This window comes from Mastacembelus armatus, chromosome 14 (assembly GCF_900324485.2).
Source record: "Mastacembelus armatus chromosome 14, fMasArm1.2, whole genome shotgun sequence".
Lineage (NCBI taxonomy): Eukaryota > Metazoa > Chordata > Actinopteri > Synbranchiformes > Mastacembelidae > Mastacembelus > Mastacembelus armatus.
Window position 1 is genome coordinate 24,748,122 of NC_046646.1, and position 16,294 is coordinate 24,764,415.

The 16,294-nt window shown below is 46.5% G+C and overlaps 1 protein-coding gene across 4 annotated transcripts in view; it reads right to left on the reverse strand.

Moving 5' to 3' along the window:
* The window catches only part of LOC113143472 (glutamate receptor 1-like), an 88,448-nt gene that overhangs the window by 41,279 nt on the left and 30,875 nt on the right, over positions 1-16,294 (reverse strand). For all 4 annotated transcript variants that reach the window (XR_003297034.1, XM_026329113.1, XM_026329114.2 and 1 more), the window contains exon 5: positions 2,007-2,396. Coding sequence is in view for 3 of the 4 variants with exons in the window: in XM_026329113.1 (XP_026184898.1) it covers positions 2,007-2,103 (97 nt within the window). In the remaining variant the exon portion in view is untranslated. The remainder of the gene's footprint in view (positions 1-2,006; positions 2,397-16,294) is intronic.

The following is a 16,294-nucleotide window of genomic DNA, read 5'->3' on the forward strand; positions in this document are numbered from 1 at the left end:
GAAACCTCAAGAGTTCACGCTTTAATTTCACATCACAGTGAAACACATTTGGAGCTGTCCTTTGTTTCCATTAAACTGTCACAGCAAGTGTTCTACACAAGTGTCAAAGTCTTCCTGCGACCTTCACAGACAAGAAGCTGCTTCCTTCTAAAGGTTCAAGACAAAGTCCCAGAAAACAGTGGAATAATAACCTGGTCTGGATATATCCACTGTTTCTGCAGTAAAGAATCCAGCTGCTTTAAATGAACCCTCATTACTCTGTGATAACACAGCACAGTTAACGAGCTTCCTGCCCACAGTGTCTACTGTGACTACTTCCATCCAAACAGTAGGAATAACTGGACACAGTCCACACACTGACCAGTCGGTACCAAACGGTCCCTGTGTCTGATCATAATTAAATCTCTGTAGTCAGGATTATTTTATAGCTAAAAACTGTTTATCTCCATTTTGCCAAGCCTCCTGTGACATCAGCATGTGGAGGAGTCAGAGAGACGTTATGGAAGAATCAGTGGCTCCTTCATCAGAGCTGTACAGGCTGAAACAGGGCTCGTCCGTGAGTGTTCACGCTGGTTGGTGTGCAGGGTCGGACTCACGGCCTTTATTCGGCTCTCATGCAGGTTAGTTCGACTTGATGCCACATCAGCACTAAACCTGAGAGGAGGCTGCAGCAGGAGCCTGGTCCACGGACTCCGTGAATCACATTATAACTTCATTTCAAGAGAGTAACTCGCTGTGCAGCCTCCAGATCCACACGGAACGGGACCAAGCCAGTCAAGGCTCAGACGCCCGGAGGACACATCACTGTGAAAGTGACGCCACACAGAAATGTGCTGAGATGCATAAAGTCGAGCTGATTGGACTGTAGGTAACAATCATGGCTCCGTTTATCTGACAGACAACATGTTCAGATACATTCATGTGAACAGAATAAGAAACAAGCATTAAAACACCGTTTCCACCCTGACGCTCCAATAACAACCAAAATATGTTCCACAGCAATAAGCTGCTTGATTAGACAACGAATGAATTAAGACTTTTCCTGTAACATGATATTTAATAAAAGGCCAAATCTCCTCACAGTCAACATATGAACCTGATGCCAATGAAACATGATGGGTCCTCATGCAGCACAAACAGACTCATCCTAAAGAGGCACAGCTTCGCGTCTATTTCAGGTTAAAGCAGATAGAAAGAAAACTGGGCACTTGTGAAGAGCAGCTGTCCTGTGTTTTTCATGGGGTCTTGATAAGAATAAATTCCATCTCTGGTTTCGTTGCCTCAGGTAGAGGAACCAGAGTGACCCAGGATCAGTCAGCAATGATGCAGAACAGCCTGAGCGGAATGAAACCAGTCAGCACAGAGAAGTCTCAGTGAAACATAGAGGGTGAATGCAGCCTACGCTCCAGTCCAACACTGAGTCCCTCAGGAGCCATTAAACACTACATTTTCCCCATTAACGGGTTTTGGGGAGTTTTCCTGATCTGATTCGAGGCTCTAAGCAACAGGGGGTAAAACCCACTGAGGCAAATGTGTGATGTAAAATAAGATTTGACTGGAGAGTCGGTCTTAGTGAAAAACACGCAGTACTGCAGTTTTACGCAGCTCAACACAAACACCTTATTATGAGGGAGAGACAGAAAACCCCACGGGTCATGGATCCATGAATAATGGCTGTAAGCGGCCACAGGTCTCGGTACTGGACCCGGACTGAATGATCAGGAACATTCCAGCAGCGTTCTCGGATCATTACAGGAACCAGCCAGAGACGCGTTTTCTCTGCGCGCTGCAGCGCGTTCCCCCACATTACAACATGCAGTAAACAATACACGTATCCGGGACAAGTCCGGGAAACAGGACTCGGACAGTCCGTCAGACACAGCTGCTGACTGAGCATAACAAAGGGGCGCAGGTCAGACTCAGGGAACCAGCACAGGCAGCATGGATCAGCCTCGGAAGGAACGCTTCAGGGGCTTGCAGCGCCCCTGGGTGCAGGCGCTACTCACCTATGTTGATGTTACTTGGGAAACTTGTGCCGCTGCAGATCCCGACCAGCAGCAGCGGGAGCAGGACCGACGGGACCGGGAAGCTCCGCGGCCGCATGTTTCCTCCAGCTGCAGCACCGACAGGAGACGCGCAACGACCAGCGTAGTCCCATTCACAGAGGGGCCGGTGGAGACGCAGCTCAGGCCGGCCACAGGCTCTCACACCCACGGTCCTGTCTTCAGCTCAGCTCGGAGCCTCCCTGCTCACACATCCAGAGCTGGAGCGCAGAGCTCTGCAACCGCGTCGACTCTGAGGCTCCGAGCGTCAGTTCACCGTTTCTGTACCTCACCCCCTCCCTCCGGTCAGCTCGGCTGGCGTGCACATCACCAACGTGTCCGTTCATGTGGCGGCTGTGGACAAACACCGACATGCTGATAAGATTAGAGCTTTTTTTTACTTTACACCTGCAGAGGAAATCTTATTTTCCTGCCTGACTCCTATCGTCACTAGTTTCTTTACAGTTACGTGGATTTTTATTTTTCTGTGCAAAAGTCCAAAAATAATGCACCTGAAATAAAAAATGCACTGTTCGTCAAAGCTGTGGTTACAGTCACAAACCTAAAGCTGTGGGGCCACAACAACAACACCAAACAAAACTAATCTTGTAGTGAAAAGGAAGACGGTCCACACAGACCAAAACTCATAGCACCACTAGGTCAGTGCGTTCATTGGGTGGGAGGGTCTGTCTATAGACAGTGTCTGGTTTGTCCATTCTGGGCTCCTGTAGAAACATGGCTGCCTACATGAAAGGAGACCCGCTCCCTATGTGGATTTAAAAGACTCAGGCTAAGGCTATAGGATCATTCAGTGGTTGGTATTTTCTGTGATTACACACTGATGACAATCTTTATGTCCTATACCACAGATTTGTCTGGACCAAATTTAATGTTCATCCATCCAATAATTGAGAAGATATTTCAGTCTGGACCACCAAGGTCAGGTCATGCTGGCATCACTAACATGAAGCTTTCTCACAGCACTTTGCTTTATGGCAGATTTATTCCCTACATTGTTGTTGCATTAATTGGTTAATGGTTCACATGTGGACTATCCTGTATTGTTCTTCATAGACTCACATCAAAGTCCTCAGAGTCCAGGACCAACGACGGCACAACGTAAACTTGTACAAAGTGGCTGCTCCCCTACGCAGGAATAATGGGGGCTCTGATAATCCCCTTCTATTCACTTTCCAGCCAGGCAATTTCCTGAGACAAAACAAAGAGGGAGAGGAAAATGATCTGTCTTTAATCCACATCCCTGCCTAATTAAATCTTCTGCACTTGACAAACAGGCTAACGGCAGCGTAGGTGGATGCACTGAAAACAAGACAAATGAGCAACTTCTGGTGACGGAGCCTTGCTCTCATTTATCTGTTTCTATGCAGCAGCTGAGAGCGTCATGTGTGCTGCTCAGAACCACAAACCAAAATCCACTCACCTTTTTGTATAGTCCTGTGGCAAATGACATCTCCTTAGTTTAAGCACATAAAAGCAAAGCATTGACTTTAACAATAGTAGCCTGGTTTTATTCCATCAATGGGAGATTTTCATCCTGTCACCTGCTCATGAAGGATCAGTTCTTATGGAAAGTCTTTAACCTGAATTTCCTGTTGAGGATTAATAAACTTTATCTCATCTCATCTGATCACATCATGATTTTTATTGTGATTTGCTGAAATAAAACAGGACTGAAATGAATTGGCCTGGAAATATTAGCGGTAATAGCAGTGATGACTGTGTTTAAAAGCCAATTCAATTAAAAACTTAATTCTCAGCTTTTAAAGTCTTTACAGAAGTTTTGCCTTTTGTAACTTCTGTCTATATTTAACTTCAGCATCACATTAACACAATAAGCTCCTGTTAAATAAACCCATTAGTTTAATGTAAAGCTGTAGCTGCAATATTTCAACCCAGGAGCATCAAACATTCATTTCCTCTCAACATAAAAAATGGCTGGTTGTGTTGTGCAGTTTAGCACAATGGTTCACATCCATTACCTCTGTCTGCCACCCTGTGTTCTTTATGCTCGTGTATCTAACTGCTCTGTGAAGACATCGTTGGTATTGATTGTGTTTCTGCAGGCGGGGCCCCCTCAAAGAAAATGAACTGTACTGAACTGGAAAAGCCATGCTGCTCACTTCAGGGTTTCTTTGCTTAGATGAGCTGAATATTTGCTCTTGCTCACAGGCAACAATCCATACACCTAAAACATCCCATAAAACTTCAGCGCAGGATGGAAAGCAGGATTTTTATGAGCCACTGAAACAGCAGAGTCGGTGTGAGCTGCCGCAGTGTTTCTCCTCCAGGATGTGACTGCTCTGAAAACTGCTTTAATCTGACCCAGAATCAGATCCGACATCAAGGGCACGAAATGTGAAAGAATTAGTTTAAATGAGAGATGAGACACTGGACAAAGTACCACAGAAATCAGAGTTTAACCAGCAGCTTCTAACTAATCTGCCCTGAGACTTTTAGTTTTTATAAATATGAACATATTGTGGGGCAGCATGGTGGATAAGTGGTTAGCACTGTTGCCTCACAGCAAGACGGTTCCTGGTCTGAAACCCATCAGGGGCCTTTCTGTGTGGAGTCTGCATGTTCTCCCTGTGCTTGTGTGGGTTTTCTCCAGGTACTCTGGTTTCCTCCCACAGTCCAAAAACATGTATGTCAGGTCGATTGGTGACTCTAAATTGCCCATAGGAGTGAGTGTGAGTGTGTGAGGTTGTTTGTCTCTATGTGGCCCTGTGATGGACTGGGGACCTGTCCAGGGTGGACCCCTGCCTTTCACCCAAAGAGAGCTGGGACAGGCTCCAGCTTATCCATGAGACCCTGGTTAGGACTAAGGGGGTACAGATGATGGATGGATGAACATATTGTAACAACAGCTAGAGACCATATGGATGTTTTGTTAAAGCTGCATGAATTCAGTATAGTCTGGTCCCTGCAGGTGCCCAGATCTAGGCTCTGGTGTCTCTCAGCTATACTCCCCCCTCAGGACTCTCTGCTACCTACAGCCCTTCAGTTGTTATTCCAGCTTCTCTACCCTGTGTTGGCAAAGTCCACTCCGTCAATGAGCCCCCCCTGCCACCTGGCCAAGGTCAGAAGAAGCCAGTAGTGGTTTCCAACAGCAGCCATGGAGGAGTCTCTGCAGCTCAAAGTGGGAACCAGTGGCTGCCAGAGCCAGGAGGCGGCGTTCTTTAGCACAGAGAGAGTGGGACAAAGAAAGACCAACAACCAGGGTTAACATGGCTTTGGCTTTTTCACATGGAGAGAGTTCAAAGCAGCCAAAGGGTTCACATTGGATCTACATGGGGCCTTCTTCCTTCTGGATGTGTTAGCATCTAAAGCTAACCTGTTGGTTTGGTAGCATTAGCCACCTAGCATGGTCCTGATTGGACCTTTGGATTTGGCTGCTATTGAAACTAATGACACTCATCAGCTTCTGTCTCCTGTTTGATAAAAACACAAACTGAGTGGAGTTTCCCTCTTTCTGCTCAGCATGTGAGTCCGTAACAGGTCACCTATGAATAAAACAACCACACCAGCCTCCAGCTCTGCTGTCACTGAGGATCACCACTGCTCCCTGCAGTGTACATGTACTGTCTATAATGTGTGCACGCTGACAGGACAGATTCTGTGTTAGAGCCTAATTCTATGTATTTCATCTGTTGACTGTGTTCAGTTTTATATGTTCAGTAAAAACAGCAGGAGCTGGGATTTGTTTTGTTTGAATGTTACACACTAAAAATTTACAACATGTTCAGAACGTGTGATCATGTTTTTTATAGTTAAGAAATTCCCTTTTAGAAACACAACGTTTATGAAAGTGATTATTTCCTTCTATTTTTGACAGTGAAGATGTTGATGAAACTAGTTTTTAGTAGGTTTTAGGTCAGTGTCTGTAAGTAACACATTCTCCCCCTCACACCACAGGAAGGACGAGACTGGTAAACAGGTAGAACGTCAGGCAGGTAAAGCAGGAAATGAGACAGTGATTATTAAACAGCTCCATCAGTATGTAGGGGCTGATTCTGTTCTCCTTTCCGCACAGTGTAATCAAACGCCTCTTGTATGAAACGAAAGAGTAATTGTCAGAAATCACTGCAGCGTCTCAGCGTGGACTAATTAACACAGTTATCAACACTGGGGTCAAATTAACTTCCTCCTCAGTCGTTCTTCACACAGTTTAACAAACCGCCATCAAACGCTTTTCATTTCAGTCACACCCCTCCATCTGTTTTCCCACCACAGGAACGTTAAACGCTGCTGCAAGTCACCGGAGAGAGAGAGAACGTGTCAGAGCTGCTGCAGAATGATCCATGACCCTTCAGTCCACTGATCCTGAGGGCTTCACATCTGTACGGACAGCTGCCATTCACTTACCTTCTCCACCTGCACTGTGAACAGCTCGTGTCAATAAAATCACAAAGACTATAATAGTCGGTGTTTGTCTGTGTCGTTAAAACCTAAATGGATCATTTTAATAAGCTGTTAAATACTTTGAAACAATATGTCAATTAAAAACACACTATTGGCAAAAATGCACATCACACACAGTTTCACGTCTGATCTTGTGCGTCAACTTAAAGTTGTGACTCTGAAGGCTGCAGCCTTGGTGCGTTGCACCTGCTGGTAACACTGTTTTCACACTAAAACATCAGTCGTCGAAAAGGTCAATGCAGGACGTCAGTGTCGATGTGATGAAGTTCGTGGCTGCAGGAGCGTCTGTGGTTTCAAACCAACATAAATCTGCTCCATGAAGCTCAAATAAGCGAACACAATGCAGAGCACAGGGGACGCGACAAAACACCTGCCTGCCTCCAACACAGGTTAGATGGAAGTGAACAGGAGGCTCAGCTGCTCCTTTAACCTGAGCAGACGTGTTTATTCACTCACTGGGTGTTACAGCTGCCACATGGCCTCATTCCCGGGTCGCAGGTTCAGGTCCAGCTCAGCAGAGCCGGCCAGTGTCTGTTTACCACAGCAGTTTTAACAAAAGCACTTGACACAAAAAAAGGGCAGAAATAACACATTTACTCAGAACACCTTACAGGAAACTGAGCTCATAGGATTTCTGTCTGAGGTCACTGTCCCTGCTTCCTTCAGTCTCTCATTCATCTCCTTTCTCCTTTATTCCCTCGTCCCTTCTCACTGCTGCTCCTGCTCCAGTGTTAAGTTTGTGTCTTGTGGCTTCTTCTGTTCACCTGCAATTACTGTCTGAGACGTCAAACAAGACCAAACCAAAACAGACTCAAAACCACCACAGAGACTCAAAACCAGGGTTTTGTTGTCCAAAGGGAGCACTGCTGTGTGAGTGGTGGAGCATCAGTGGCTGTGGCCTGCACCTCCTTGCAGGGCAGAGGTTGAAATGAACTTTACTCCACAGGCTGACTGTGTGTAGTGCCTTTGGTTTACTCTGCTGGAAGCATTTTGGACAAAGATCTGAGCAGAAACCTGATCGATCGGTGACCTGGTGTGAAACGTCATGATTACAAAGCAGAGAGACAGTCAGAGGCAGGTGGAGCTGAAGTGCAGCGGCGGCTCGGCTGACAGCTCCGTCAGTCGGCTGCAGTCTGCTAATTGGCTGCTGATTCCCAGCAGGCAGCGCTGCCTGGCTCAAGGGCACGTGGTGAGACACGGCTCAGACAGGGTGATTCCCCTGAACCTGAATCTGCAGGGCATTCTGGGAAAGTAAAAGGCTTCTTTGATGGCCTTTCTGGTGTATTAGACAGACAACTGGGTCAGCACACACATCACATCCACATTTATTCTCTGCTGTATACATGTTTCTGCTTTATCCAGCAGTGAATAATGGAAGACATATCGCCCCAAGCCTAAAATCACACAAGTAAAAAGAAGCTGTATCAATTAAAGCAGAAGCAAATCTGGGTGAGGCAGATTTGGCCTGAAGGAGAAAACCAGTGATTCAGTGTGTGTTACTGAGTCCAGATCCCATCCAGAGACTGACAGCACCAATTAACGTGTGTGAATCCAGAACCTGGTTCAGCTTATGGGTCTGAGCCGTAGACCTCCATTGTTGTCCAAAAACTATTACAAACCACAGCAGGGAGCCACACCGCTGACCTGGCTCACATGGTTCTTCCTCACCAACAATGGGAGGCCCGTCTGTTTCCAAAAACCAGCTCCAGAACCTGAGAACGGCCGTCACTGGTTACAGGCTCTGGTTCTACTGGAGCTTCTCTCTGCTCACAGCGACGTCTGGAGCTGGTTTTTGGACAAAGTTGACTTTGTTGTCACTTGGTTTTCTTCGTCCTCTGAATCCAAACATTTAGCTTCACTGGAGTGAAATCGTCCACACATCATCACTTCGCCAACGTCAGAGCTGTTCACGTATTTTCACTGTGGCCTGATAAGAATGTTTGAAGCGTGTGGTGGTGAAAACACATCGTGTCTCTGTGAAGCAGCAGTTATCTGCTGTCTCTTGTCAAACCATTAGCAGCCAATCAGCTTTTAAATCACCGCCTAATTGCTTTTTATGCCGGTTGTCATGGATACCACGCTGCTCTTTGGAGCCATTTGCTGGTTTTTGGCCCCTTCAGGGCTTCAATGACTGAGGGTGGAAACACAGCGCTGATGAATCACAGATTTACTGGGCCACAAATAAATACAGAGAAGGCTGCAGCGACTTAGCCACACACACACACACACACACACAGAGCGGCGCTCATGCTGGGTGGTGGTTGTATAGAGCTGGCAGGGAGGCAGGCAGCTGCAGGGAGGAGTGTTTTAATCCTCTGATCTGCAGGGAAACTCGTCTGTCGCCTGTGCTGGCAGCGAGCGGCGAGCAGACACGTCTCAGCGGCCAAAGGTCGCAGGTTCAGCCCCATCGCCACTGTCAGCGCAGCCTGTGGTGCATCGCAATGAGCTGTTGTCCACTGCACTGCTCAGGCACTTCCTGTTCCACGCTAATGTTTACCTGTCACTGCTCAGGTTCTCCCAGACGTCACACACACGCTGTTCACAAAATATTACTGAGAAGTCAAACTTCATCTTCTACGTAATGACCCAGACGTCAACAACTGATCGTCTGATAGCCCCCGTACTATATTATTACATTTCTTTTACCTAATTTAATATTTCATTCCCTTCAACATACATTTGTTCTTTCCTTTATTTTACTAACCCCATAAAATGCGGTTCTAATTAGAACACCTATCCAGTGTTTGTATCATGTGGGTTTGGGTTCTTCCACTGACTGAGCACCTCATCACTGGACCCCTTATTCTTCCAGAGGAGAAGTGAACCAGCCCAGTGAGGTTTGTCCTTTCAGCTGCGACACATTCAGCCAAACAACACAATCTGCAGTCCATAGTTCAAACACACACCAGTCTGAGCTGAGCTGATCATCCGCTGGCTGCAGCTTCATATTCAGACCTGACACTGAGACTGTGAACACGTGTGTTTCCTCTGGCTGACAAGTGAAATCGTCTTTGGAAAAATCCAGCAAACAGCTAATTTAGGGGTCGGTGCTAAAAGCAGCGTCTGGAACCTTCCTGTGGTTTCAGCAGCACGTCGTATCAAACGCAATCAAACTAGCAACAAAGGACAGTAATTCTGCACTTTGCTTCAGAGCACGGCTGAAGTAGGAAATGAGTTTGGAAACGCAGTGAGAGCCCGTTTCTCCGACACATCTGACTCACTACAGGCTAATTCATCACAGCATGGAGGCACCTGAATATTGGGCTCATGGCAGGGCTGCAGCCCCCCCTCCCACTATTCAGTATGGAAATGGGGGTGATCATTACGACATCAAATTGGATTGCAGAAGAAGAAAAGCTGGAAGGAATTCTCGACTGTGGCTTTGACTGCACTTTGTACAGAAAGCTGCTGCTTGACAGATTGAATTAGAGCCTGAAATGGGGGAGGATTAAAGTCATGCAAATCAGGAAGCGATGCTAAAATGGAGAAAGTGTCAGACAAAAGATTCTCCTCTCACAAAGAGGCAAAGCTAACAATGTCGAACGCTCACAAACTGCACAAACCAAGAACAAATTAAGACAGAACATGATGGTTTACATGAGACGAAGCGCTCACAGGCCTCAGTTATAATCAGCTCTGGAAAACCAACGACTTAAGTCTCAGGCTGAATCTTTTCAGACGAGGTGACGCAGCTTTATGGCTGTGAAGCTTCAGCACACGACAGGTTGTAATGAGCCCGGTTTAACCAGATGATGTGTCAAGAACAGTTTTGTGTAGTTCATATTGTTTTGAATATTACAGGTGCCGCTGTGAATCAGTGCCGTTCTTTGAACGTGGGACTTTCTCTGACAGTCGTGCTGAATGTTTCTGACTTTGTGGTTGTGTGTTGATGTAGATTAACTCTGTGCCTGCAGAGCTCAGAGTCTAGAGAAGCGGCTCCACGTTAAACAGCATCTGTGCTGTGGATTGATGGCTGCTTCAACAAGGTGGTCACAGTCGATTTGATATCCACAGATAGAAAATCAACAGGAAACATGTGGTGAAACCTCTGGTGCACTCGCCACAGTGGAGACCTCAGCACCACATAAGCAGGGAGGCCATGACTAACACGAGTCTTCAGCCTGATTCTCTCTGCTCTTTAGAATTCAAATAAACCCAGATTTATTTTTGAACAGCACACACTGCAGCTCTGCATATTAATCAGGCCGGCTGGTATCCAGTGTTGCTCTAACGTGAGGTGAGACGATTAATCAAGCGCAGGTCGCGGTGGGCTCCGGAGCCTGCCAGCGGCGCCGCACGGTAAAGGAACATTTCCACAGTGACACACCGTCACTGCGTCCTCAGTGCAGGAGCCCGGCTACAGGGGATGTTTCCAGGTCAGAGGAAGGCACAGGCAGGGCTGTGTGCTGGAGCTCTCACCAAAACACAGACAGAGTGAAACAGCCTGGGCTTCCTTCCATCTAATGACTGCAAGAGGCACAACATGTCTACAGACGCACAGTTACAGAGATGTGACTCAAAACAACCGACTTAAACGACACCTCAACAACACATGAAGTTATCAGACCTGCACAACGACCAGAAACATTAAACAACAGCAACGAGATATAAAACCAAAGAAGAAGACACAGTGACCACAAAGAGAAGAGATGCACTAAGTTACCACGAAGACACGCTGAGCATTTGTAACAGTGTTTGTTTGGTCCAAGAACAAGTCGTACCTGAACAACAGAGTGGTGGTGGTTGTGTAGTCTGGATCTACATGTCTGTGTGTGTCTGCTGCAGGTTCAGCTCTCAGGTCAGACTGTAACAGTGTTAATTACATCCTCGCTCTCTCGTTCGGTTTTATATCGGCTCATTAACCTGCTTCAAACTGACACCGTCTGCTGCCGTCCTCTTCCTTCAACTCCTTCTTTGTTCCTGCTTATTGTTTCTTCCTGTTTGTGTTTCATCCACCCATCTGTCATTTTGTTTGGACTGACTGACTCAGCTGAAAGCCTTCGCTCTGAAAAAACTCTTTCACACAAGCTGCTTTTTGCCTCCCTTTAAACTTCTCACTTTAACGCCGTCATTTTCCTGACACTTTGTCTTTTTCTCCCTCACTGATCCAGCTGTCTCTCCTCGCTCTTCATCTCCATCTGAGAGTCATTAGTCGTCTTTCATACGGCGCCCACTCCCATCGCAGGCCGTCACACACTGATGCTTGTCAAGTACCTTTGGTGTCTTCCTGACATGCACAGGCTTTTCAGCAGTGCTGCTCACCCACATCAGCATGAAACGCCAAAACATCTGTCGGTGCTTGGCTTTACACACAAAATCGATATGGTTAAATTCAGGAAAACATCGTGGCTTTGGTCAAAACACACCGGAGTCCAACACCTCTCGGTCCAGGGCTTTCTGACCCACAATGCACCCCAACCTCCTCCAACGCAGACCTCCTCCTTCATAACCTACGTCACCACAGACCTGGGCCATGAGCCGCGGTGCTGACAGACTGTGCTGACAAACAGGTCCACTCCTTAGGACGCTGTGACCTCTGAGTATTTCTTCCTCCTGAATGGCTCGTTCTTAAAGAACAAACTGACAAACTGGCCGACAGAGTCTCTTTACTGACGCAGCATCTGGACCTTCAGAGGCTCAGCTGGATCCTACAGAGCAGCTCCAGAGTCGCCCAGTGGAAAAACACCAGGACCCAGTTTCAGCAAATGAAAGTCTGTTCAGATACAGAACAGCTTCATGCACAGGTCAGACCCTGTTCTATGACGTGACTGTTTACTCGTAATCCACATTCAGTTCAGTGATTTGATGAATTCTGTGGGGGCCCAGCAGGAAAGTTTACAAAGACTCAAACCAGATAGAGACAATGGCCACTGCTGTTGTTGTTTGCAGTCATTTTGTGTGACTCATAATCCATCCAGTTCCTGCATCAAAGACTTCAGTCCTCATTTAGTTTTCTTATTTTAGCGTTGTGTGTTTGAAGTGAGGCTGGATTTAGAAAAGTAAAGCCTTCACCTGCTGTGAGTCTGACTGAAGAAGAAACGAGGCTGCTGCCTGAAAGACGGACAGCAGTTTGTTTGTTGTTGAATCGTTTTGTTCTTACCCTGATTAAAGAGCTGCGCTTCGGTTAAAATAGATCCAAACGATTTATTTTGGGAGGCGTCAGTCAGAAAGTGAGGGGAAACTCTCTGGGGTGTGAGGAGAAACAGCTGTGTGTGTGTGTGTGTGTGTGTGTAGGTGTATGTGTGTGTGTGTGTGAGCGCACACTCCAGGTCCAGTCGTTATGAAAACTGAGGATTCGACAGAATAAACAGTGGATGGACTAACACCCCCATCTGGTCTCTATGTCTCTCTCTCTCACACACACACACTCACACACACAACACACAAACACACACACACCATTTTGGCAAACAGACATGCTCAGATGCTTTTACATGCATGTTTGTACTTCTATTACTGTGAGGACACTCACTGACATAATGTGTTCACTTAGCACAACCTTAAATCCCATCCAGGGACTGACAGCACCAATTAACGTGTGTGAATCCAGAACCTAGTTCAGCTTATGGGTCTGAGCCGTAGACCTCCATTGTTGTCCAAAAACTATTAAAAACCCAGCAGGGAACCACACCGCTGACCTGGCTCACATGGTTCTTCCTCACCAACAATGGGAGGCCCGTCTGTTTCCAAAAACCAGCTCCAGACTCTGAGAACGGCCGTCACTGGTTACAGGCTCTGAAGGAACAAAGAGTCCACCGGGCTCAGTTTCGACTGCTGATATGTGCAGCTCTAAAGGACTGAACAGTGAAGATATTTGGTACAAACAAAATCTTATGTTTGTCTCACACACCGAGAATCATTGTCTGTACTTGAGATCTGACAAATGTTGGAAAGTGTGAAGCCATCGGCTTAAACATGTTTCACATCGGCTGAAAATTGCACATGTGCATTTCTTTTGTCAGCCCAGTGTACAGACATACAAAGCTCTGAGCACATTTAAAATAAAACTGCAGCGAAAACCATGAAGCTGCAGCCCTGAACAGGATGTTTACCAGTAAATTGGCCTAAATTAGTGTGTTAAAGCACCTGAAGTGTGTGTCCCATAGGAAGCAAAGGTGCTGAGGTCAGCTGCTTCTCTGCTCCTCTGGTAAATAGATTTGACCCTGAGTGTGTGTGTGTGTGTGTGTGTGTGAACAAGGCTAAAAGCGAATTTCACACCTGTGCAACCTGACCCGAGGTGTGAGAGTGATGTCCAGGTGACACAGTGACACGGCAGCAGCTGCTGGAAAACACATTCAAGCCAAACTCCCATAAATCTAACACGGAACATTTCACAGGAAAACAAACAGGCCACATTTGTGATTCAGGTGCAGGTGTCTGCAGTGGTTCTGTCTGTTTCTGCTCATCACTTTAGGTCCAATCGCATCTGTTTCTGTAGGTGCTTTAGTATTAACTCTCTTTGAGAGACGCAGTTTGGCTCACTGACAGTTACATCAATGAGCCTCCATAGAACTATAATAATGTTCTGTACATTGTTGGGAGGTTCTGCAGGAGACACATCCTCAGACAGTCCTCAGACCGGCTCTGTGAAACATCTCCCACTAGCTTTCACATTAAATGCAAACCAACCACAGGAAGCTCGGCCCGACTGGCGGCATGTGCACGTTTCAGCAGGTGTCAGGTTTTGCTACTGAGGATCAACAAACCTTTCAGTGCTGCTGATGTGTGCTGGTCACTGGGTTCTGTGAGGTGAGAAGTATCGATTCAACGACTAACACATTACACGGCTCAGTACATTAGTGAACGTCAGCAGTTTCAGGAGTGAACCTGCAGCAGAAACTACATTTGCCCTGAGGTACAGCAAACACTCCACACGGGGAGCAGGCTAATCAGCTGGAGTCTCGAGGAGAGTCCTGCTCCTTTCAGACTTTGATTCCGCGCTTTCTAAGGCCACTGTGTTAGTCATTGTGTCTGAGCACTTCTAAACATGAGAGCACTCAGTGACATAATGCAGCCCCTAACCATAACCTCGACCGTCCACTGACAATCTGAACAATCTAATCCTAAAACCAGGTCAGATCCTTCAAACAGCCACTTGAAGGTGTGTGACAGTGACAGCTGAATGTCTTCAGTCCAGACTGATATGGATCTTAACCAAAGAGCAAATAGGCCACATGGCTCCTGACAACAGTGTGTGTGTGTGTGTGTGTGTGTGTGTGTGTGCGTGTGTGGTTATTAATCCATGACTGCATGTGGACTGGTATGATGGGAGTGTGTGATGTACCGTATAAGCATATTTCTGCATTAATGCTCTACTGATCCCATACAGACACACACACACACACACACACACACACACTATGACTGTTGCTTTGAAAAGGCTGATTTCATGTTTTCTGACAAGCTTCATGACTCTGGACTGTGCTCAGAACAGCTCACTGCTCTGGTTTCTGTATCTCAGCAGTCCAACCCCCAAATCCTCTTTACTGTGGCCATTTTCACACATCCTCATTGCCTCTATAGCAGGGTCAAAGGTCAAGGAGCAGCCACGAGCAACGCTGCCGCCACAGCAGGAAAGAGGTTCAAGGGCGTGGAGACGATGCGTTCACTGCCATCAGGCTGGCTGGTAGCCTGGGCTGCTGCTGGCATCCTGTTAGCATGCTGCTAATCTAATGTCCACATTAAGTCAGTTACATTTGGAAACGCATGTTTTACTGTTTCAGCCCCTGTGACCACACGGAAGCTGAGCTTTCTTATGTTAATGTGATGAAATAACATCCATCAAGCAACAAACAGTACAGGCCTCTCAGAAAACAGAACCAGCAGCCACTGGTATCTGCTGGTATTTCTTTCCCAGCTGCCACTTTGTGTTTATGTTTTTAGAAACTTGGATTGTTAAAAGCAGCAGAACTGACAGTGACCAGCTGTTACTGACACTGAAGTCACATCCACATGTTCTTATGTCAGGAGAACCATTTTAGTTCTCAAATTCACTCTCTGTATTTTTTCCTCCTCTTCAGTGAACATCTGAATCTCCACCTCCCCCTGTAATGTTGATCCCATCTGAACTGGCTTTAATCCAGTTAAGCGAGTGTCTTACCATTCTGCACCAACTCCACTGACTCTGGCCGTTAAAGTGAAGCAACGTGTTTTTATATAATGTCACAAGGTTACAAATAATAAACAATATAAATCATTAATCTGTCATAAATGTGAAACCATGGTATCCCGACTTCAATATGAGCATCTAAAATCAATATGCAGACTGCACACAGTTAATGAACCCCATTTACATCAGGAGTTTTAAGCATCACAGCACTAATCCTGGAGGCATGTTGAGCAGTGACGTCTTACTTATGCATGAACGACATGAAAATGTGCCAAAAAGAGACAATAACAGGAAAAAACTGAGCCACATTGTTTCCACGCTTTTAGGTCATTTTGTTTAGTTTATTTTTAGTTTTAGTTGCTATTAGTCTTCTTCCCCTCTTGTCTTCCACATTTCATTTTTTGACACATTTCTCTATAAGATTGAGGAAACCAGGAGTCTGGAGTGGGCTGCTCCACTTACCAGCTGCCCAGCCAGAGGGCCTCACAGCTAGGGGGCACTTCTGCACAGCCCTGGGCTGAACTGGGGCTTCAGAAAAGACCCAGTCTGGGTGACATGTGTTTGTTAGCACCAATAAGAAACAGCCTAGACAAGCACCCAACCTTCCACCAGCAGACCAGCACAGCAACCAACCAAGCAGCCATCACCAGCCACAACGCATCACCACCACCGCCGCCAGTCCCACCATCCAGCATCACCA